A 23,634-nucleotide genomic window follows, 5' to 3' on the forward strand; every position below is an offset into this window, starting at 1 on the left:
GGTGCTGGGCGTTTCTACAAGGTAGAAATGAGCGAAACGCAAACATTGCAGTCACGCCTCTCTCTATGTAGCCCATTCCATGGCACGCGTTCCCTCACTTGGTTGTAGCAGCACTGCCTGTGCTGTGATTTCTGCTGGGAACACAGCAGGAACACAGCAGCCTCACTCTGGCCTCACGTTACCTCATCAACGGCTCCTATTGGCTGCGGTTCCTGTATCAAATGTCAGAGCAACACGTCACGGGTTTGTTTGAACTCAATGTGACGCCATCCATATAGTCCATTGCGTTATGTACAGTAACTCTTCGACAAGGGATTTTTTGAATCTGGCGCACGAGAGAACAACAGCGTTTTGCTTTATTCCCTGCGCTACGTTTTCTACAACCGCAGTGTGACATTCCAATGTAAAAGGTACTCGCGGACATTTCTAGAAGGCAACTTTTAATCGGTCAACCCTGGCCCAGGAATTGTAAATAATTTCAATTACGGACTGGGAGAGAAAATCAGCAAACTTAAATGAGTTCTAGACAATGTATAACCTTTTCATATTAAAAGCATTTCAATTCGGTCCAGGAACCTTTTTCAGGAAGAATTTCAATTCGGTCCAGGAACCTTTTTTCAATGTAACAATACGCACCTTGGACCGAATTTAAATTGTGCGAGAAAAAAGTTTCCGGTCCTGCAACGGAACTCAATAGAACAAGTTAGAATTTATGGATCCCTGGACCTTTAACAACCCTGGTTTTAGCTATCCTGATGAAAGTAACAACGTAGAAGTGTCCGGGAACGTATGATAGAAGAACTACAGAAATATGCGACCAAAATCACAAGAAATAAAATTAGCAATAGACCTCAACAACAATTTCAACACAACTTCATAATTCGATCTCTGTTACCCCACATGCTCAGAGAAAAACTAATGCCGAAGTTGTCATTGGGCAACAGCCTAGTACACTCTGTCCCAATTATCTGTGGAGCAGGCGAACGAAAGAAAGTCTCTGCGCAAGTAATGACGCGAGACGGCCCCATCAAGGAACAGCTGAGACAAACGGGATTGTGTGGAGGAGCAGCGTGTACTGCTTCGCTCTGCCCACTCGATTTTCCCCCTTTTCTGCCGTCATGCGCGGCCTTGCTCCAAAGATACATGGGATAGTGTATACTAAGAATTCCTGCGCAGCATATAGTACGTGCTTTCAAAGCTCAGTAATTAAAAGAAAATATGCACTCATGGTAATTGAAAAATGCTTCAGATAACTACGATATGACGATAACATTCAACATTGCAAGTATATTATAATTTCATCTCATAATTTCAAAATGGAGTCCGGTTGTGATTAAAGTTTAGAATTTTAACTAATATTCTTATTATATTCTGATTACAATCTTCATCATAGTTGGAAAGGTTTATTTTACCTTGCCCTTCTGCCACTTTTGCTTAATCGTGAAGATGATGGATGATGATATGATGAAATTGATTAATTGGCCAGGGCGAGATTTCAACCCAGGACCCCTGTCGTCAATAGTTGAAAAGATAAAATGAACATATACGTGGCGTGTCTAAAAAGTATCCGACCTTTTCTTTTCCCGTGGAAAATATCTATGTTAGGCTGATTACACTCTGCACAGAGGCGAATGGAACCTTCATGCATGTGCATACATGTTGCTAGGCAGGTCGGACATATGAGTCGATGAGAGGCAGCTGGCGAATGAGGCAGTGTTTCTGTGTATCGTCGCATTTTCTTGTTCCCTAGCATGACGGAACACTTGGAGCAGAGATACTGCATCAAGTTTTGCTAGAAGCTTCGAGGGAAGAAAACGGAAACAATTCGCCAGATTCAACAGACGTTTGGAGATGATGGCATGGGAGTTACTGAAATAAAGGACTTGTACAACCGCATCAAAAATGGCCGCACATTGGCGGAAAGTGATCAGCGTTCTGGGAGTAAATTAACAAGTCGGAATGCAGAAAACGTTGATGACATTGGTTGATTCAATTTTACGGGAGGATCTAGGCATGCACGGGGTTGCAAGCAGCTTCCGCTGGGACAGCGAGGACTTCGACGTAACGTCGCACAAGACACTGGAGAAGGTCAACAGAGATGCAGTGTTTCTCAACACCATAACTGGAGATGATGATGGACGTGGCACCATGCGAGTTGGGGTTGATCCCGAAGCAAAAATCTCCACTGAAAGGCTCCCTTTTTGACAGCCGAGAGGACATTATGCACAACGCGACGGCGGAGTTGAGAGACATTCCAAAAGAGCGTTCCAGGCGTGCTTCCAGCAATTGCAGGCTCGTTGGGTTAAGCGTGTGAAATCCGAAGGGGACTACTTTGAAGCGGAATCGGACGTGAACCACACCAGGTAAGTGACTTTCTTTTCCCGGTATAAAGTCTGATACTTTTTATACAGGCCACGTATATATGTTTCAATGACGTCTTCATATTTGCACGTTTGATATACACATGTATGTATTTATTTATTTATTTGAGTTGGTGTTTTTAAGTCCACTTTATGCACAGTAAGGCTAATCGGGACTGGACCTACAGTTTAAAGTGGGATCAAAACCGCTGTGCCATGTGCCTCCACCGGGTATCGAACCCGGGACCCCTTGATTACAAGGCTTATTTATTTATTTAAATATGACATTAGAAACATCACTGATCTCATGATATGGGTTGGGTTTTATGATATCTATTTTGTTAATGTTTGTTGCGTATTTTGTATGTTTAAAAAAGTTTGTTTTGTAATATTTATAAATATTTGCAGATGATTAGTTTCATGTAAAACAATAATTAACAAAACGCGATGTTCAGCATTGTCTAAATATAACAGTACACAAATTTTGCTTATGAATATCTAATTTTCTTTAAGGCTTTGTATGAGAAATTGCTATTTGGTTTAACATTGCCATGTGGTGTCTAATTCCGGAAATACAATGATGAGGGTTACCCTCTATTTGCCAATAATCCTGAACTGACTACGCAGGAGCCGCAATAGGTATATCAGTCAGATAAATAATCAGGATGCAAATCCCAACTATGAGATAATTCCCCTATGCAGTCGTTACACTGTGAATATGAGCCAAGGTTGAGTATTAATTACAAGTTTAAACATCAGTGATGATAATGATGCGTACTGGAAAACAAAGCGTAATTAGAGCAGGTTTGGTGATATTCCCTTTGGATCATATGTTGGCCGAGATCCTGAATGACACAGAATTTATATCTAGACCTCGATCAGGACAACTGCATAGGGCTATATTCTGTCCCGGGTATCTCTGGAGGAAGCGAACGAAAACAAGTTTCTACGCAAGTAGTGACGCGAAGCGGCTCCACCAATAAACACGTGAGAGGAAACGAGATTGCTTGGAGAGGGAAGCGACCGTAATTACCAGCCTTCGCAGCAGCGTGTACTACTTCGCTTTGCTCACTCGATTTCCTCCCCTTCTCAGCCGTTATGCGCGGCCTTACTCTAGATTCCTGGGATAGAGTATACAGAAATGTATATCTATCTCCCGTAGTATCCAAGCTTACCCACAAACTTAGTGCGATTCAACTAGAGTTCAAACCAAGTTTAAACACCAGTATTTTCAGATCGTATCTTAATAGCATAATGTAAATAATTAAACCTATTCTGCAGAAATATAATGCCAAAAATCTATGGAAAGCGCACAGTGCAAGTTTCTTTATAAAAATAACACGAATCAGCAAAATAGTATCAAATTATTTCTGTAAACAACTGATAATAATTATGCATGTTCTACAAATTTGCTGAAAGATTCAGCAATTAGAAGAATAGCACCATCTACTCGTGAAATTGTAAACACAATTCCAAAATAATATATGTCCAAGTTAACATTAGGTCTAATTAACAATCCTCTATTACATATTACGTTAATCTGTTTACAGATAATGTTCAGTTAATTTTTAGCAGGCAAACTCATACACTAAACACATTTTATCGATTACTATCGAAAACCAATATTATAACTTACGATGTACTAATTTCGACTTTATCTATAATTCACTTTCGCCTCCCACTGCAAAAATTGTCCGAGATGTTAGACAAATCAATGAAAAAATAGTAACAGTTAGTTATTAATGTAAAAAGCCTACGGCACAATGAAAGAGAAAAGCAAAGGAAAGAAGAAATACATTTTAAAAGAGAAAAACAGGAAAGAAGAAAGATAACAAAAGTGGGAGAAAATTTGAAGAAGAGAGTCAGCAAGGAAAATGAATAGACACAACGAGATTACGAAATGAAGGAAAATTGTATAGCAGAGCTACAAAAAAGGAAGTGCATACAGCTTGACCAAGGCCAGAATGCTCCTGTAACGCTGAAGCCGAATTTTCAACCGCCAGCGAGCGGAGGGATGCAATCAGCTGCTTCCATTGTCCCCGTGTTCCTGCGTTGACAAACTGTGCAGTGCCGTTAAAGGGCACAAGTGAAGGGGAAACGAGACAAGAAAACAAATGCCTGTGCACTTTAGTAAGCGAGTTCACAGGGGGCATTTTTATCTTGGTTAAGCTGTAGAAGGGAGTAAGGAATGTGGTAAATGAAAGGAAGGGCCAAAGGAAAGAAAAATGAAGGTGTACAGACGATGAAACCAGACGAAAGAAAATGCAATGTAGACATGAAGGCTGTAGTTCTCCTTTGGTCAGGAGCTACTGTAACATGCCACATAGCTAAGGACAATAGCGACCTCTAGTATCAACCGAGTATGAAACAAAAGACGTATTTCAAGCGCGCATCCCGTTTTGCACATTTGCAGGACGCTTTCGTCGACGTCCGCGCTATTCGATTCAAAGTGTATTTTGATTCAAATAATCTGGAATACAGGAGGAATCAGCAAAGCGTTCCTTCTGGCAGCACAAAGACTTTGATTCCCGCTGCCCGCAGTGTGTGGCTTAAAAGGGCCTGCCGCGTCTCTTGAGGCGAGGCAGCGTGGTTATTTTCACCACGCTATCACTCAGCCATGAGAGAGCCTCTACACATGGCGGGAGAGGGATCTTTTGTGAATACGTGGAGCTATTTTTGGCGCCAACTGAAGAGCACTGGTTTACGTATACGTAACCATCATCTCGCAAGGCACATCAACTTCAACACGCTGAAGGGGGTTATAAAAGAGAGTGGCTCGGGTTTGAATAGCGAAGTTAATAGCTTAGGAGCTCTAAGATTTTACAGGAAGATAGAGAAACTAAGCTTCGTCACTAGATGGCACCGAAACAGAACGTGGCGTAGATGTGAGTAAAATCATGTACATTTCTGACATTACTTCTAGGTGAACAATCTTATTTTCCGTAAATATAACTTGCATTATGATCTGCTGTTATTTCTCTACTCTCAACAACATATAAAATATTGTCTAACATTCTTTTAACAAGACTAACACCATATGCTAATGAAATTATAGGTGATTATCAATGTGGATTTAAACGTAACAGATCAATAACAGATCAAATTTGTCACATCAGACAGACACTTGAAAAAAAGTGGGAATATAATCAGCTATTCATTGATTTCACAAAAGCATATGATTCGGTCAAAAGAGATAAATTATATAATATATTAGTAGAGTTTGGAATACCTAAGAAGCTTGTTAGTATGATAAAAATATGCACCAGTGAAACAGAAAGTAAAATTCGTGTGGGTATTAATATGTCGGACAAATTTACAATTCATGATGAGAGGGATGAGCATAAAAGGAACAAGGCACGAATAAGTAAATATTTCCTTACTGCAGAGCGTGGTTAAGTAACCCTCTCCCACTTTAATTTCCCCGCGTGAGGGCATAAGGATTTGTAACATAAGAAGGATCTAAGGTTTATGTGAAAGAAAAACCCCAAATACAACTCTTGCCTTATAGATGTTTCAAAGAGTAATTACCACGGACATTATGATCAAGTCTACAAAACACAAGCTGAATAACTATCTCCACATGGGGCATTTCATTGTCACGGGTGGGACACGTGGACTACATTTTTGATATTAAAGTAACTATTCTACTTATAGTTAAGCAACATATTTCTTACAGTTTCTGTGCAATGAAATATGAAACGTAACACCTTTGATTAAACGTAACTACCCTTAAAATACTTTCCCAGATTTGTAGCTACAAGTGAACAATTTTGTGTCACGAGTGGGACAGACGTGACTACCTCTTCACTTAATAGGAAATTTATTTTAATTTCTGTTAATTTCTAAGCGATGAAAAATAAAGTATTTAAGACAGAGAGAAAAGGTAATTGACCTTTGATATTCTAGTGGAGTGGGGGGGAGAAATTAATTGGTTTTTGGTGTCACGGGTTGGACACAATAGAAAACATACGTAAACAAAAGTTAAAATAAAGGAAAAATATGTAAAACACCTACTTTCTAACTTAATTATGTATAATACTTGAATTGTTTTATTTTATTCAAAAGACAAATTTAGATTGTTCACTCACAAGATAGGAAAAAGTTGCAGCATTGCATTTCATTATAAAACTTGAGGTTCAGTGTCTCCTTCACATAAAATGCCCCATATACGTATTATAAATAGCATCAAGAATATGATTTCGATAAAAACAGGGACAAATTCATCTAAATCTTCTAAACATTCGTCCGTGTTTCGTTGTTGTTCCTATTTGCATCTCGCCTGGCAATTTGTCCCTTGTCATAAAATGACCGATCGGCGGTGCGGGCCATGCAAAGCTCCCGGTCGATACATGCAAAAGTAACACTGTCCGTTCCAAAAACACAAGCCCTTAACGTCGCCTATTCATCACTGCTGTGTGTGTGAGCAAAGCCTCGTTTATCAAAAGGGAGTTGCATGCCCAGAAACAGAAAATGCTTTCTGAAGCAAGTCAATGTTTCTTTTTCTAGTTATATAAAACTGTATACATAATATACACATTACTTTCTGTTGTTTTATTTGAAATTGTGAGCAAGAACCAAAACAGAAATGTTGAACCCTTGCAATGACTGTCTCTTTTAGCCCCTAAAGAGCCGTATTCAGGGCTGTAGTCAAGGATATACGGTGATATACGCCGTATACCCTCTGGTAAATCTTACCCATTAGCGAATACCTTCTGTCAAAATGCGTACATGTTCCACTTTCGGTTCTACGTGGGTGAATCAAATATAAACGGGAATTTATTTCTTACTTGCAGGGAAAGTGTGGTGGAGTCCTGTGGCCTTGAGGTTGTGATAGTGGGTGTATCTGGAGTCTGTTCCTTCCCTGGAGTCCTTGTCAACTTTTAACATCAGTCAGTACCATGATGAGTGAGCAGGAGGTACACCCGTCCATTGCGCAACGCATCATTATCAAATTTCTTACAAACGAAGGTGTAAAACCAAGTGAAATTTTGACCAGACTTCGAGCACAGTTTGGTGAGTCCACCCTTTCAAAGACCCGTGTGTATGAATGGCACAACATGTTTTTGGGAGGAGTGGCGGAAAAAAGAAGAGGCTGGGCCAGTCAAGGCCAAAAGCCACGCTTCAGCTGGGAAGATTCTTGCCACAATTTTGTGGGATTTCAGAGGTGTCATTTTTATTGATTATCTTCATGAAAGAAGAACAGTAAATGCTGCTTACTATTGTCAACTCCTGGAAAGTGTTAAGGCTGCTTATCGGACCAAACGTCGTAGTACACCCATCAGAAGTGTTCTGCCGCTTCATGACAACGCCAGACCTCACACAGCTGGTGCAACACGTGACAAACTGGACGAAATCCATTGGACACCACTTGAACTTCCTCCATACAGTCCAGACCCCTTGTGATTATCACTTGTTTGGACCCCTGAAAGAAGCACTCCGAGGTAAGCGTTTTCAGGATGACGCAGAAGTGGAAGAGTTGCTTGTGCAACTGGCTGCGCACACGACCGAGAACTTTCTGGGACAAAGGGATTACCAAACTCCCTATCCGCTCGCAAAAGTGCATTTCAGTTCAAGGGAGCTACGTAGAAAAGTAATTACTTTGTTTTGTATTTGTATTTTGTTTCAATAAATTATGAAAAATAAATTCCCGTTTATATTTGATTCATCCTAGTATTATATTTATTTATTCAATGTTGGTGCACATAATCATCCATGAAATATGACCCACTACAGCAGTGATTCTCAACCATCGTGAGCCTGCAGCCCGGTAAATTCCCTTTTTGAGAAAGCGGTGGTCCGATCTTATCAATTTTACTCGTAAGTGGCTTTCTGATTTTTTAAACTTTATATGTTAATTAATATGTACCATTCAAATATTAATATTAATAAATGAATTATGGCTATTAGTTCGATTAGTCTAGGCTCGTTGGAAAGTTTAATAGGCCTATTTGGTTTAAATTAGTTGACAAGGACAGGGTTTAATGGAATCTTTTAGTCTGCTCTGGCTAGTATCATTAGTGTGAGCGTCAAATCTCCTGCATACGGCCTTGAACAGCACCAGCGAATCACAGACGTGCGGCGTTGCCTGTTTCCGTGACAAGGCGTTTCGCTCAACCACGCTGTCTCTTTTCCGGGTGAGATTTCGACATGGCACCGCTGCAGTGCGCTGCTATTGGCTATCGCCATATGCAGGAGATTTGACGCGCACTCTAGTGTGGTAAGTGCTGATTTTCAGTGCAGTGTTCCATTTCGGACACCGTAAAATTCTAATTAATTAGAATACTTCCACTTAAATATATTTGTTAATGAATATTGCTGCGCAAACTTAATTGGCCGTTGTGTCCGTCCGTCAATATTCAAATTTGGAGGCGAGAAGAAACGCCCATCCCCCCAGGTGAGATAGTTTGATCGCTCAGCGGTTCTGCTGCCACAGCATTTCCTGTTATCGCAGTCCAACATAAACCCGAACTAAAGGCCATCTTCCTGCGTGGATGCCAGCTCGGGCTGCAAGTCGCTTGAACCTTCCGGCTCTAACTCGAGAAAGACCCAACCCTTAGGGTTCAAATTTTTAGGCTGCACGGGTGACAGTCCCCTCTCAGAGCCTTTCATTTCTCACCAGCACTGGCTAGAAATGATTTCCACTTTATCGCTGGTGAACCCCGAACGAAATCTATCTTTGCAGGTGGTTGCAAGTTCAGGCTGCAAGTCGCAAACTTCAGAAGGACCTCTCGCGGACCGAAGGTTGAGAAACATTGTACTACAGCCAGTAAAGGGATCCGCCACAGTTACAGTTACTTATAACGATGGAAGATGGGGGGGGGGACACCCCTCTAGATATAATTCAACTTTTTTAAATGCACGCTACAAAATAACATTGCAACTCGCATTTACGATCACCTCGTCTCGTCAGTCACTGTCATATCGTGCAAAAATCTGTTCGATAAAACATTTTCGAGATTACATTAATCTGAAATATCTGCTCGTTGCACTGAACGAGTGGAAGTTGAATAACAAATCGTATTTACTCAACCTCAATCAAACGAATCCTCGCATACGATTTTATCGTTACCAATTTAATTATCAGTTTCTGCCATCAACCGAATCACGTATTTACTTTCAGATGCCGTCATGTGCTGTAAAAAGTGGTAGACGTGCGAGCAAAAATACCTGATGTGTGGCGTGGGAGTCTCTCATTGATTGGTCCTGGCGATATTTGAACCCAGGTGAGTGATGGAAGAACTGAACTGCACGTGTTTCCATCATTTATATTTTGCGTAGGTTGTTAGATATCACTTTCAGATTTGCTAGTCCTTATCTATAAAATGTTCTTTAATGATCTGTGCCTATTAAGCCAGTGAGGTCCAGTTTGAGATTATCTTTTAAGTTCACTTTATGCACATTAAGGCTAATCGGCACTGGCCCTACGGTTTTTAGTGGGATCAGAACCACTATGTGCCTCAACCGAGAAACAGTAGACGAATTGTCCACCACCATTTTCATTCGGTCTGTATTACACAATGTGATGATAGTGAATTGAAGAAATGACGTCAATAAGCAGACAATATGCCTACCGTTATTTTTGCCGTTGACTGTACTACCTCTCCTTTACCATGGTTTCCATAAATTTTAATTTCCCAACTCTTTTTATTTCAATTTCAATTTCAGTGCGGGTGGCGCCTCTCAGCGGATTATTTTGAACTTCTCACGGAGAGTAATTCCCAGCAGAATGTCAGCGCAGAGGTTATCCTCCAAGAGTTCAACAAGTTAACTAAAAGTATGTAAGTCTCTTAACCACATGTAATTTTTCTATGTTATTATCTTTGTTGTATTATGTTGTTATTTTTTTGTCCTTATGTTCTATAAAAACGTTCCAATGTAAAATGGCTAACGCTGTATTTGGAATCTTCTATTTATTAAATAAATAAATAAATAAATAAATCTGCCTTATAATACGTTTATCTGTGTTTATACTACATATACGAGGGCCATTTGTTTCAACCTCGGCGTTAAGTCGGGGCTATACGCCGGGTGATCAAACACTTCCCATTTACACTGCTCCAGAAGATGTTGGGTTACAGCGCCGGGTGATGTTCATGTCTTCCCTGCATTGAAGAACTGGCTAGGAGGCCAAAGCTTCCACACCAATGAGAAGCTTCAAAACAACGTTCAGGCTCATCTCACATCACTGGCGGCAACGTTCTTTGCAGAGGGGATCGGAAAGCTCGTCCCACGATATGACAAATGCCTGTATCATAACGACTATTATGTCGAAAAGTAACCAGGTATGTACATAACTTTTGGTAATAAATTAATTTTGTTACTTACACTTGTCTTATGTTTCTGGTCCATCGGAGGCTGAAAAAAATGGCCCTCGTATTTCGAAACACTGGACGAGAACGGAGTGCATGATCATAATAAAGACGAGAGCGAGAAACTAAGAAGTCTCGTCAGGATACAACTTCTTGAAACATTTTGAGCTACTTGAAAAAACCATTACGGGAGACAGACAGACACACCCACACAAGCACACACTACACAGCGTTCACATGAAACCACAAATTGATATTTTACAACATACTTGCATGAAGGACGTTACCCATTTCAGAGTAAAATTTCCTGATGCATATGTTAAAAAATCTACATGTCGATGATTTTCAAACCCTGCGCTAAATATGTAATTAAAGTAATATTGAAACTCATACGCAAACTTCACTATTTGCACATACTTAATAGTGATGGTATGTTATCGTCAAAGCCACAAAATCACATGCATCATCTACAGAGTAGCCGAGAGAATTTGAGTACGGATGAACAGAACAAAATGTAAAGTACTTACTTTGTCTCATCTATAAACACAGCTTCCAAAACGCGCGCCGCGTAAAGTAAATTTTTCTGCAGGACTTCTGCAGAAATTTCACCGCGCTGCAGCTGCCGCAGGAGGCACCGTAACCTGCAAGAGGAATACATTTATTATTGTTAATACATCTTAGAAACAACTTAATACTAGCAAGGCATTTTTTTAAAAGAATATGAAACAGTCTTTCTTATAAGTGAGCGATACAGGCTGGCCCTAAAAAGGTAACCGAATTGCTGACAATACTTTTGGCCACATTTTCTTAGACCACCCTGTATGCTACATATTTAAGTTTTTCATTTTTTTAAAGAGAGGAAGTCAACAGAATAATTTTACAGCTCGTATTGAAGGCTATAGTCACCTTTGCATTTTTATGCCATGGATTTTGGTCTTTTTTGTTCTACGTTCGAAGTTCCATGAGGACAGGTGAAAGCAAGTAAGAAGTTTTCCAAAATGTATGGAAGTGATTGAAAAAAAATAGGGAACTAAGTTGTATAGCTCGAATTAATGTTCTATTTAGTTAGTACAGTACCAATTAGGGGCTCCAGATTGCGTTAGAGTAAAGATGGCCCTTCTAATCAAGGGGTTCCGCCTTTAATTCCCGACGAAGGGACATTTTATAGTGGTTCGAGTACCACTTTACACTGTAAATCCAGTCGAAATTAATTAGAAACAAACCATATATTTTATTCAGTAGGCTACTTATCATGTTATTTGGTGCAGAAGACTTTCAATTTACTAATTCTGTTTTGATTTAAAGTTTGATGTTACTGCTGATTTATTATATATAGAAAAACTTGGTAACGAAAATATATGACATGGTAGTTTTCACAACTTTGCAACTTCAGAACAGAACAAATGCAAGCCATTACTGTGTTCCGACAAAGGCTCCTCTAGTCTTACGTAGATAACCTCATGTTGGGCAGTAAAATCCGAATTACAGAACAGATAGATTAGTACCTGCGTTATTTTCAAGGTTTCTTGTCTTATTGCGAATAACAGATTTTTTTCCTATCAAGCAATAATGGTAATCATAGTATTATACGAACTTTGCACCATCTAGCATCCACTGCAAGTACCAAGTGATTCAAATCAGGTTCTGTGCAATTCTCTCGCTGCTTTCACCAGACGTCTTGTCAGTCAATTACATTTATACAGTAAACACTCGTTAACACGAATCCCAAGGGACCGAAAAATCAAGAGCTCGTGTTAAAAAATTTGGTGCTAACCGGGGAGTCAAATGTTATTGTTGCAATACAGTTCTTTCTACACATTAACCATTTACAAGACGTATTATGTATGTCATCATAGAAAACAGTACTACAGTAATTACCTTTAAAAAAAAAGGTATTCATATATCATTTTATGGTGAAAAATTCTTGTATATTGCGCTGTCGCAGACGGGAGCGTAAATGCCTGGTAACTTCACGGCCAACTGTACTCATAGCTTCCCTAAAACTAGCGGTCATATCGGATCACTCGTACTGGCTAAGTTTTAAAGAATAGAAAAACACATCTGAACACACAACTCAATTTGTTGGTTAAATACGTAGGCTATAAGCTCATTGTTGACGCAATGATCGCGATTGTCGAGCAATTGCACCCAAGTTTTAATCTTGATGTTACTCGTACTGGCTATGTTTTAAAGAATAGAAAAACACATTTGAACACATTGTTGATCTGAATGTGTTGGTTACAATACTGTATAAGATGATTGTTGACAAGATGATAGAGATTGCTGAGCGATTTCTTACATACCTAGCAGAGGAACAACAGAATGAAAAATTATGAAAAACTTTGAAAGTTCGTGTTAAATGAGATCTAATGACGCAATGGACTACAAAACAATTCGTAATTCGTGGTAACCGAAATTCGCGTTAACCAATAAAACTTTCTATAAGATATAATACAATCCCTGCCGGGACCAATATTTTGTTCATATTAACCGAGTGTTCGTCTTAAGCGAGAGTAGTTGTATTGATACTATTATAAACTCAAGAAAGTATGAACCCCCCTCAAGCAGATTTGGCCATACTTAAAACAAGCTCAACATGCCCATATGAGCTTTTTGCTCAAGTGTGGAACCCCGTCTAATCCAAGATTTTTGTAAAAATGCCCTCAAATATTTCCTGAGAAAGTATGAACCCCCCTCAAGCAGATTTGGCTATACTTAAAACAATGCCAAGTTCCCATATGATTTTATTGTTTATAGTGTGTTTTTCTGTCAAAATCCCAGGAATCTTGAATTGATATAAAGCTCATATCTATTGGGTTCTGAGACCCAGTAGAGTGTGGTGCATGGTTTTTATTGCCTTGTAATCGGGAGGCTCGGGTTTGAATCCTGATAAAATGTGAAGCCTCCCCTGATGGCAAAATGTTAATATTGTTGCTTTGTAATCGGGAGGCTCGGGTTTGAATCCTGATAAAATGTGTAAGATTGAAATACATGTGGCAAAATAATATCTCCATACGTGAGATTTTGAGAATAATTATTCCTAGTTGATATACAACTCCCAGATCTGAAACCTGGTAAAAAGTGTTGTTCAACAGAGCAAAATTATTCTCTATTGGGAACCACCCGCTCAGCCATACAATAGGGGAAAAGCGGGCAAACATAATTAATTGTTTGCATGTTTTGCCGGCACGCAAGAGATATAATCTATACAGCTAGAAGGGAGCATTAATGATTTTTCTGTGCGATTCACTGAAGAGGTCATTAATTTTTCTGTGTGACATGTAAAAATGTGACAAAGATTATTGAGATAAAGATACACATTTTCTGTGCAACATGTAAAGTGTAACAAAGATTATTGAGATAAAGATACATATTTTCTGACACAGTAGCAATGAACTGCTTTTCATGCTGAAAGCAATTCTAGTTTTGTATTATTCTGATAATAAGAGCCTAGGCAAGGCCTGGAGAATAATTCATTGCAGTCAAAATCCAATTTTGTCTGTATTAGGGTCTCAGAACCCAGTAAAATGTGGATATATTCCATATGGAGAAGTGTTAATATTGCTGCATTGTAATCAGGAGCTTTGGGTTTGAGTCCTGATATAAGATTGAAATACATACAACTGCCCACAAATAAGATATTCACTGCTAGCTGATATACAGTTGAGGTTTGTGTGTTGTACAACAGGATAATAGAGCAAATATCTTCTAGAATTGCTCTGTGACTCTCTCATTTCTTACATCATAAACATATGATTTTTCACCTATGAGAATAACACTACATATGGTGTCATCAGGTAATGCCTCATGGAATTCACAGATAATTTTAATGTTTGTCCTGTCATTCACCACAACTTGTTTCCTTTTTGAAGTGTTGATGACAAACATGGGCCTCTGTGCTTTGAATTCATCTGGTGTGTAATACATGTCAGTACTGCCAGTAGTGACCCTTTTGAATGCCGTAAATGCCTCATATAATTTGAGGAAATCATTCTTGGACATGTCTAAATTGTAATTTTCTCTAGGGAATACCTCATTTCTGCCATTTTTAAGATATATGTTCTTGATGTTGCAGTTATCAAATCTACTTGAATTTTTTTCCTGATTATTGTGTCTCCCAGTCTGAAACAGTACCACCACAAAATCAGGCATGTCATATTGAATACTGGAGAATGAATTTGTAGCATCAAACTCATAATAAGAACCAGATGCGGGCTTCTGTACACATTGATATGTATAAAATTGTAAAAGAACCTGTGGATTTTTTATTATATCAGCTTTGTATTTAAGAGCATAACTGGCCTCATATTCAACAACTGGGATTCTTAGCTCCATAGTCTGAATAATGCATTTGCCTGCATCAGGTAGGGTATTAGGCAGAGCTTCTCCTGTAGGGTTTAATGTGCTGTACCTCATCAAAGCATTATTATCATTGGCAGCTCTTCTAAATGTGATTCTTAAACCACCCTTCCACATAATATCTTTGTAATCTGAGAAAAATCCTGGCAACAGGCGCATTGGGAACAGCACTGTGTGGCTTTTGGATAATATTTTATCACCAGCCTCAAATCCACCTATTTTGTAGTAAGAAGCCTCGGTTTTGGATAATTTTAATGTGGCCAAAGCTGTGGAGGTAATGCCGGGATAATCCACTCTGTTTATAACAACACCATGCTTTCTGATCTCAATTTCAGAGAACAGATGCGGCACAAAATTATCTACAAGTCTTATATTTGAATTTGCCGGATAATCTGTTCCATCGAGCTTTACAACATCAAATTTGATGTATAGATCTGCTCTGTGGGGGTGTATAAAGCCATCCCCTACATCAAGATCAACCTCAATCTCTGTGTTGGGTTGATTTAAATTTGCAAATGTCCTCCTGTTTGGGGGGAATGATTGTAGCTCATAACTCTCAATATTTTCCATTTTTTTGTATGTATTTTTATTTAAATATTAATCTCTATGATTGCAGTTGTTGTGGCTCCAGCAAAATCAACTAATTCTTCTTTTTCATTAGTGACCATCAATTCAATATAATCTATTCTATTATGACACACAGGAAAATATAATGTTGGGGATGGATTGTAGATGATGGGCTCCATAAATTCAGAATTAGGTTTGAATGTTGCAATGATGCCGGTTTGTTTGTGAGTGCCTATGCCATTTGATTTGGTAATCATACCCTCAGCCACATTACAGTGAATATTCAGAGTCTCTATGGCTAAGAATTTAGGTATATTCATAGCAGTGTGTTTGATGCCTGGTTCAAGTTTTGTGTTGTTCTCAAAGCCTAGCAGCTCTCCTATAGTACCCAGATCCACTGTTTCTGTAGCAGATACAATCTCTACTCTGTGAGTGACAGAATTTTGAGTTAACACTACACCTCTGGGTAATTGAGCATTTAGAGTGGATAGATTATACTGCCCTGGAGTAATGACAATTTTTTGATCCCCTACTGCAATTTTGTTGTTGTGGTGTGTAATATTAGGTATCAAGTACATGCCATAAAATGCTCTGAGAGCTATTGTTTTGGGATACACTATGTCATCATGCAATTTGAGTTTCAATATTGAATTTTGGCTGGTGAGATGGAATACCCCCATGATGTTTCAGATACCACAAGGCTTTTTGAAAATTTTCAATTGATGGTTTATTTATTTGAGACATATATCTGAGAACAGATAAACACAAATGTCCACAATTAACATCTTTGAAATTTTGAACACGGGCATTATTGTAATAAAGATTAGGTGATTTTACATATTTTATTAAATTTTCAGGTGGAACACCTCCAAATGAATCAAACACAAATGCCTCATTGTTTAAATATTTAAGATAACAGATCCAGTGAGTGCCCTGATTTTTGTACTTATCCAAATTAACAATGCCACACTCTTTGTTGAGTGGTTGTTCTGGTAAAGAATCAGACATGTACACACCTCTAAAATGTTTGATGCCCAGTGGCTTGATTAAAGCTTCAATATCTTGGTTTGTAAGCGGCTCTTGTTTTTTTTAAACTTATTCATGGCTCTCTTAACACCTTTGCCTTTTTTCTCCATGGCCAGGTTATGGCGCCTCTGCTCATCTAATTCTGCCTTATTCTTCTTGGCATCTATTACTGTTTTTGCTATGGCAGCTGATCCCCCAGCCAAGCTCCCCACAGCCCCGAGAGCAGCTAAGATGGCCGGGATAGTAAATATGAAACCCCCCACATGTGATTTTTTTCTAGATTGTTGTAATTTTTTTAATTGGGGGGTACTAAGCAACAATTTCATACCATGTCCCTTGGCAATACAAGAGCTTTTTTTCTTGCGCTGCTTTTTGGTCATAAGGCTATCAATAGGCCCAAGAGATTTGAGACCTGCATAAGGTATTTGATACATAACACCCTTGGCCTTCATTCTAGGTTTATTATATACATATTCACAGCCCCCACCCCAGTTTTTGTTTGGTGCTCATAGCTATGGTGGTTCCCAATGCTGCTATTTTTTCACTTAAAGAAGCATCTTTGCTTACAAATCTACCAAATGCAGCCTCTTCTAATTTCTTGTCTGCAACATGTCTCTTGTCAAGATCAGAATCTGTGTTGTATGCTATGTCATGGTCTCTACAAGCAGCATCTAGGGGATTAACACCAGGATCACCTCTGTTTAATCTATGGTCCAATTTTGTACCGGGGCCACAATACTAATAGCCTGGAATGTGTAGTTCAAATGGCAGCTTGTTTATAATGTCATTAACCAGGCCCCGACCCTCAGAAATATTCCAAAATTTAGGTGGTAGAGTATTAATAATTTTTATAAGATATCCAATCCCCTTAGTGTCATTCACTATAAAATTAGATAATTTGGTGCTTATCATGTCCATAATTCCAACCTTTTCATTGTAAAAATTGTTGTTGCCAGCATTTTCCTCCCCAGCTATCACCAATAACCTATCTACAAGTTTCCTGACATCATCAACCCACACAAATTCTTTAGGCAGGGTGTTGTATTGTTTGATTCCACTACCTGTCTTAATTTGTGACCATATGGGTTTGATTAAATTATTGTATTTTGCTCCACTGCTAGACTTGACTCTTTTTTGTGTGGGATCATTGTTCTGGTATAGAGCATCTGATTTTATTAATATTTCTTTGTAATAATCATAATCTTGATCTGTATAGCTGCCAGGCCTTTTCCTAGTCATCAGTTCCCACAACCCAGGTGTGCCGGGGTACTTAACAAAAGCACCTTTTTCTCCGAGACGAGATTCTGAATAAACAATCAGATCATCCCCCATAAATGTTACTCTGAAATTGCCAATTCTATGTATGATACTGCCATCAAGCTCTGTGTCAGCATATAAGCCAAACACCTCATCTTTATTGTCTTTAGGTGTGGTTAAATATTTTTGAGCAAGAAGACCCAATTCAATAGGATCCTGAGTAGCTTCAATTCTTCGAGGAGCAACAGGACTAGGTGTATGAATACTGGAAAGTGGGGTGATTGGATAATCTAATATGTTACTTGCAGCTACAGGTACAAGCTCTGTGATCAAATTTTGATTTGGCTCTGTAACAGTTTTGATATTCTTACCTAATTCACTAATAGCATCAATGATAGGCTGTTCTGTTTGTTTGTGTTTTTCATAAATTCCCCGGTTCTCTGATTTCCATCCCTTAAATCTTTTTACAAGATAATCTCTTAACTTAAGATCATCAATTATTGGCCTTTTCATGTTTATTTATTTATATTTCAATGTCTAGAAAATTGTTAATTTTATTTCTGTATTTGCCACTATTGGGTGTTCTTGTCATATCAATTGTGACAAACCCATAACTGTCCTGGTTCCAGCACCTACTGCAAAACTTGGAAAAATCATTGTAGCTCAAGTCCCCACCTACATATTCATCATGTATGTGTTTGAGGTTGGTATGATCTTGATGAAACACACATATAAAATTGCTGTTGTCTCGGATCAGTTGCTTCGGTATTTTAGAAAAAGTCTGTGCCAGGTAGAAGCAATCAATGTTTTTGTGTCGGCCCTGTGTAAAGAAATTTCTAACCTTGTTTTGATTATCCAGTATAATGTCATCAAACACAACAACAGAATTATCGAGACATTCATGAAGTGGGTTAACATCTGGTTCAAAAGTGGCTATATCCAATCCATCATATAGCTTCATCAGCTGCTGATATTTTAATTGTTCTAAGCTCTTAGAGAAGATATACAAGTGCCTGTTTTTCCAGTCTAACCAGCTGGGTGCCAATAAAAAATTATCAACCATTAGTGTAGTTTTACCACAAGCAGATGGCCCAACAATAAGACACCTAATATTTTCAGGCAGCAATTTTCCATTTCTCTTAATCTGCTGTTCAGGTTCTGGCAGCCTTTTTATAACATCCCAGGTACTCATATTATCACTTTGTCTGCATCGATCCAGCTGTGTTCCGGAAGTCCTAGCCATTTGACAAATAACTTGTTGCCTTTTCTGCGGATTATTTTTTCTATGAGATATGTGTCAGGCTGTTTAGTTTTGCTGAGCTCTTGTTCATAGAATCGGCCTTTGAGAATTTCTCCTCGATGATCTTTTATTATATATGTGTTAAGGGTCCCGGGTTTAACTTGAACCACTGTAAATAATTCAGTGCTCCAGTTTCTTGTAAAGCCTTTTTTGAATAAGTGCTTATATTTGCTGATTCTTACTTGATCACCCACCCTGTATTTGGCCTTTCTTGTTGTTGGCTGGTATCTAGGATAATAAACAGTCCTGATCAATTTTTGCTCATCAGATGAAGTTACTTGAGAGGGTTTCATGTTGATTGTGCAATGGACCGAGTTGTTATATTTATGTAGAAGTTCTGGAAGAATATTAATCCATTTATAATTACCTTGGAGTGTAAATTGTTTATACATAAGATTTTTTAGGGTTTTGTTGAATCTCTCTACAATTGAGGCTTTGAGATCACTGTAACTCGAGTAATGTTTTATTGCCTGGCTTTTAATAAATTGTTGAAACACTGAATTATAAAATTCTTTGCCATTATCTGTTTGCAAATAGCGCGGGGATCTTCCACTCTGATTGATAATTGTCCTAATAGCTTCTGTAACACATTTTCCAGTCTTGGATTTGAGTGGCACAGCCCAGGCAAATTTTGAAAATGTATCTATGACAGTAAGTAGATACTTGTAGCCCTTGTTGATTTTGTCTAAGTTTTTCAACTGCCCACTTGCCATTTCAATCAAGTCGCTCTGCCATAAATCATCTATGCCCTTTGTGACTACTGGGAGTCTCTTAAAATTATGTCTGGCTTGTCTGTGTAATTCATCAACAATAATTTCTCTAGACATAATATGTAAACAAGAATATTGCAACTATGGGGTGTTCAGCAGCTGAGACTGCAGGATTTTCTAAATATAATTTGTCTCCTATTTGTATTTTAAATTCCAGAGAGCCATCATCTTCAGCATAAGATGTTTCTAATGTATTGGGATCTGTAAAATCCTCTAACTCTACACTGGTGATTTTTACTTTGTTGTCAGCATTTGTTATTGATAAGGTAGGGTAGTGGTGTGCCTGTGGTTGAAGCCAATATTTGATCTTGATTGGTCTCAGTGTGCCACCAACAAAAAACTGGTAATAAAATTGTGCAGGGGACAGCATATATATTTTGCCACCTGGTGTAAATGGTGAATCATATTCTTTGTTGGGGATGCTGTACAATTCAAGAATTACTGTATGTTTTGGATTCTCGATTATGCCTGTTATTTCCTTTTCTGCTGTAAGCAATCTGCTTGTTACAGATTCAAGATGCTCATTGATGGTTCTAACAACATCATCATGGCCTGGCTTGATCTTTATGTCCACAACAAGTTTCTTGTATTGTTGCACAATCTCTTGAAGCTGGGTGGCAAAAACAGACAGAGCATTTCTTGATTGGATTCCATGGTCCCTAGCTGTTGCTTGATATTAGCTACAATTTGTTGCAAATTTTCAACAACTGCCAATTTTGAATTTTGAGCAGTAAGATCAAGGACCTGTCTTCTGATATCCTCAAACAGGGCATGCAGTTCATTAATATGTTGATTGGTTGGTAGAGTGGCCACTGTCTGAGTGAGATGTTTGATCTCTGCCTGGATATTCTTGATATCTTCTGATTTCAATATGCGATTCACTGCTCTCTTAATATTTTTAAGTTCCTGTGATGTAGGCAGATTTGATACAGTATTTTGCAAAGATTCAAGTGCCAATTTTACATTATTTAATTCAGATGCATCAGCCACATTTTGCATAGCATTTTGGAGCAGGGCAATATCTGCCTGAGAGGGTGTTGATTGTTGTAAAATTTCAAGCTTTGTTTGGATATCATCGATCAAGTGATGAAAATGAGATAGCTCAGATTCGGTATTGAGGTTTTCAAGCTTTGTGATTTGGTGCTGGACACTGACAAGTGTATCTACAATCCCAGGCAATCGGGATTCTAGTACATTTGCCAAATCATTTTGCACTGCTGCTATTGTACCTTCAAGATGGGTTATGGTACTTTGAATTTTTCCAAAATCTTCATATGTTTCAAGTTGCAGCTTAATATTTGCTACACTCCGAGTTATTGCATTCAAAGCATCAGAAGATGGCAAGTTGTTCATAAAATTTTCAAGTGTCTCAATTTTTTCTTTAACCTCGGCTATGGCATTGTCCAGGGGGTCCAGATTAGGTATCTGGAGTGACTGAATCTGTTCTTTTAGAGTAGAAATCACTAGATCAAAATCTTCTTGTGATTTTATGCTTTTGACAATTGTTTGGAGCTGTGTCTGGACATTATTTATCTGCTCTTCCAATTGTTGTTTCAATTGCTCAGAGTTGGTGGCCTGGGTCTTAAATTTGGCTTGAAGAGCTGCTACAGCATCTTCTAAACTTTGAAAATTATCCAATGTTGCCAGGTCAGTATATTTCTGAAGCAGCAATTTGAGTTCAGAATCAATTTTAAGAAGAGGGCCCATGCATTGTGTTTGTAAATTTGTAATTTCTAATTGAAGACTGGCATTGAGTGTGGTTTGTAAAGCTTGTAAATCACTTCTTAATTTCTTGACTCTGACATCAAGCATCAGAATCTCATCACTGTGATCTTCATGTCTTGTATGGCCAAATATATCATTAGGCATTTTTGTTTTAGTGGTTATTTATTATAGAGTATCTGATTCTTAATTCTATAAAAAAGGGTATAAGCTTGTCATATGACCCAGGGACCACAATATATAAGCAGTCACCAGCAGAAACAGTATAAACAGTGCCAGAAACCATGTTTGAGTGCTTAATTCTATAAATATTTCTCCCTACTGAAATTTTAACATCACCCTCAGGGGTTGTAATAAATTGCAATTGCCCACCTACGGGTAATTGGTAATGATTTAAATTATTGTTAAATATGTACAATATTTTTACCTGTTTCATCATCATTATCTGTAAATATGCTGTTCAGATGAATAATTAACAAGCCACTCAGTTTAGACAGCATATCAGAAGAGGGTTGTGGTGTCGGCAGCTCCATAATAGCCTGTTTTTTGAACCCAAATAAGTTCATAGGCATGTTTATTTATTTCAAATCATGCTCTGTAATTGGGCATTGATTTCCATTTTTCAAATCACAATGCCCCCAAGGTAAAGTATGTATGCCACATGATAAAATGCATCTCTTATCATCATGTGGGTCCAGGGCCACTTTTCTTACAATATTTGAAGTCAATAAGTGATCCACACTCTGAATTCTGGATTCTGATGTTTTGATTAAATTCTGGGATTTGAGGCAATTTTTATAATCTTCAAATACAAACTCTTTTTCCAGTCACTCTGCCAATGCCCTTGGCCTTTTTGGCAACAGCGCCACTACATGTTTTAAAAGTATACATCTTGGCACTTAACCCAGCAAATTCCACAATAACATCACCAAGTGTTTCATCTTTTAATTTGCCAGGCACCTTTTTGTTGTGGGGTTGAATTATTGTATGTTCACTGGTATCAAAATATTTAAACAATTCAGGCTGTGACATATCTTGATAAACATCTTCTGTTTTAATATCAAGAATAAAACTATCCGTGTCCATGTACATCAATTTTATATTATCACCATAAAAAGGTTTCAACACATCATAATACAATGTTAACATATGTAATTTGGCCAATTCCAATATCACAGCCCCTACATAAATAGGTTTATCAAACTTAATCTTTGTTTTTTTCATGTTGAAAAGTGCCATATTTTCATCATAAATTCTTCTGTAATTGAAATTAGGCTTTGCAACCAATTTTTTGCTCAGGCTGGGGTCAGTAATTATTTTAACATCGGTATGTTTTCTGACATTTTCAATAGTTTTGCCATACACAGAATTAACCATCAATTTAAACAAGCCCTTATCAAATTGGCTTTTTGCAGATGTTCGAAGCTCTGTATTTGTATCAATGTATGGTTTCAACCATTCTGAGTGCCTGAACCTCAAAACTTTTCCAATTTTGGTCACTTGAACACCATGTTTCATCAGGAACTGGAGGTTTTTGTAATATATGACATAACCCTGTTTCGGCTCCAGAGTCATCATGAGCTTCTTCTGTTTAGAGCCAGGTGAGCACTGAACCTCGGGAATTGGGGGCAGATCAGAAAATGTATTGTGCAAATCATCAGGAATTGTCAGATCAACCTCTAAGAACAGGCCATAATTACTGTCATCAAAGTCCTGAAGATCTTCAATATTGAAATCTTCAACCCATTCAAGCCCTGCATATGGCAGTTTTTGCATCATGGCATGACCATAGAGGCTGTTTGCATCTACATACACTATATAATTTGATGGCCGTGCTGGATCATAATCAGGCATATATTTGTTATTTGCTCTGGCATATCTCTGGGAACATTGCACCATCCCTCCTCTTATACATTTCTCCATAAACAGATACGTATCTTCATCTTGGATCTGATCCAATGGCT

At 38.3% G+C, this 23,634-nt stretch overlaps 1 protein-coding gene across 1 annotated transcript in view; it reads right to left on the bottom strand.

Moving 5' to 3' along the window:
- LOC146001777 (dual specificity calcium/calmodulin-dependent 3',5'-cyclic nucleotide phosphodiesterase 1C-like) overlaps positions 1 to 23,634 on the bottom strand; it is a 414,325-nt gene that overhangs the window by 57,389 nt on the left and 333,302 nt on the right. The window contains exon 4 of the mRNA XM_083139498.1: positions 11,197 to 11,310. Coding sequence (XP_082995624.1) covers positions 11,197 to 11,310 — 114 coding nt within the window. The remainder of the gene's footprint in view (positions 1 to 11,196; positions 11,311 to 23,634) is intronic.

This window comes from Lepisma saccharinum, chromosome 17, assembly GCF_977018435.1.
Source record: "Lepisma saccharinum chromosome 17, izLepSacc3.1, whole genome shotgun sequence".
NCBI classification, from domain to species: domain Eukaryota; kingdom Metazoa; phylum Arthropoda; class Insecta; order Zygentoma; family Lepismatidae; genus Lepisma; species Lepisma saccharinum.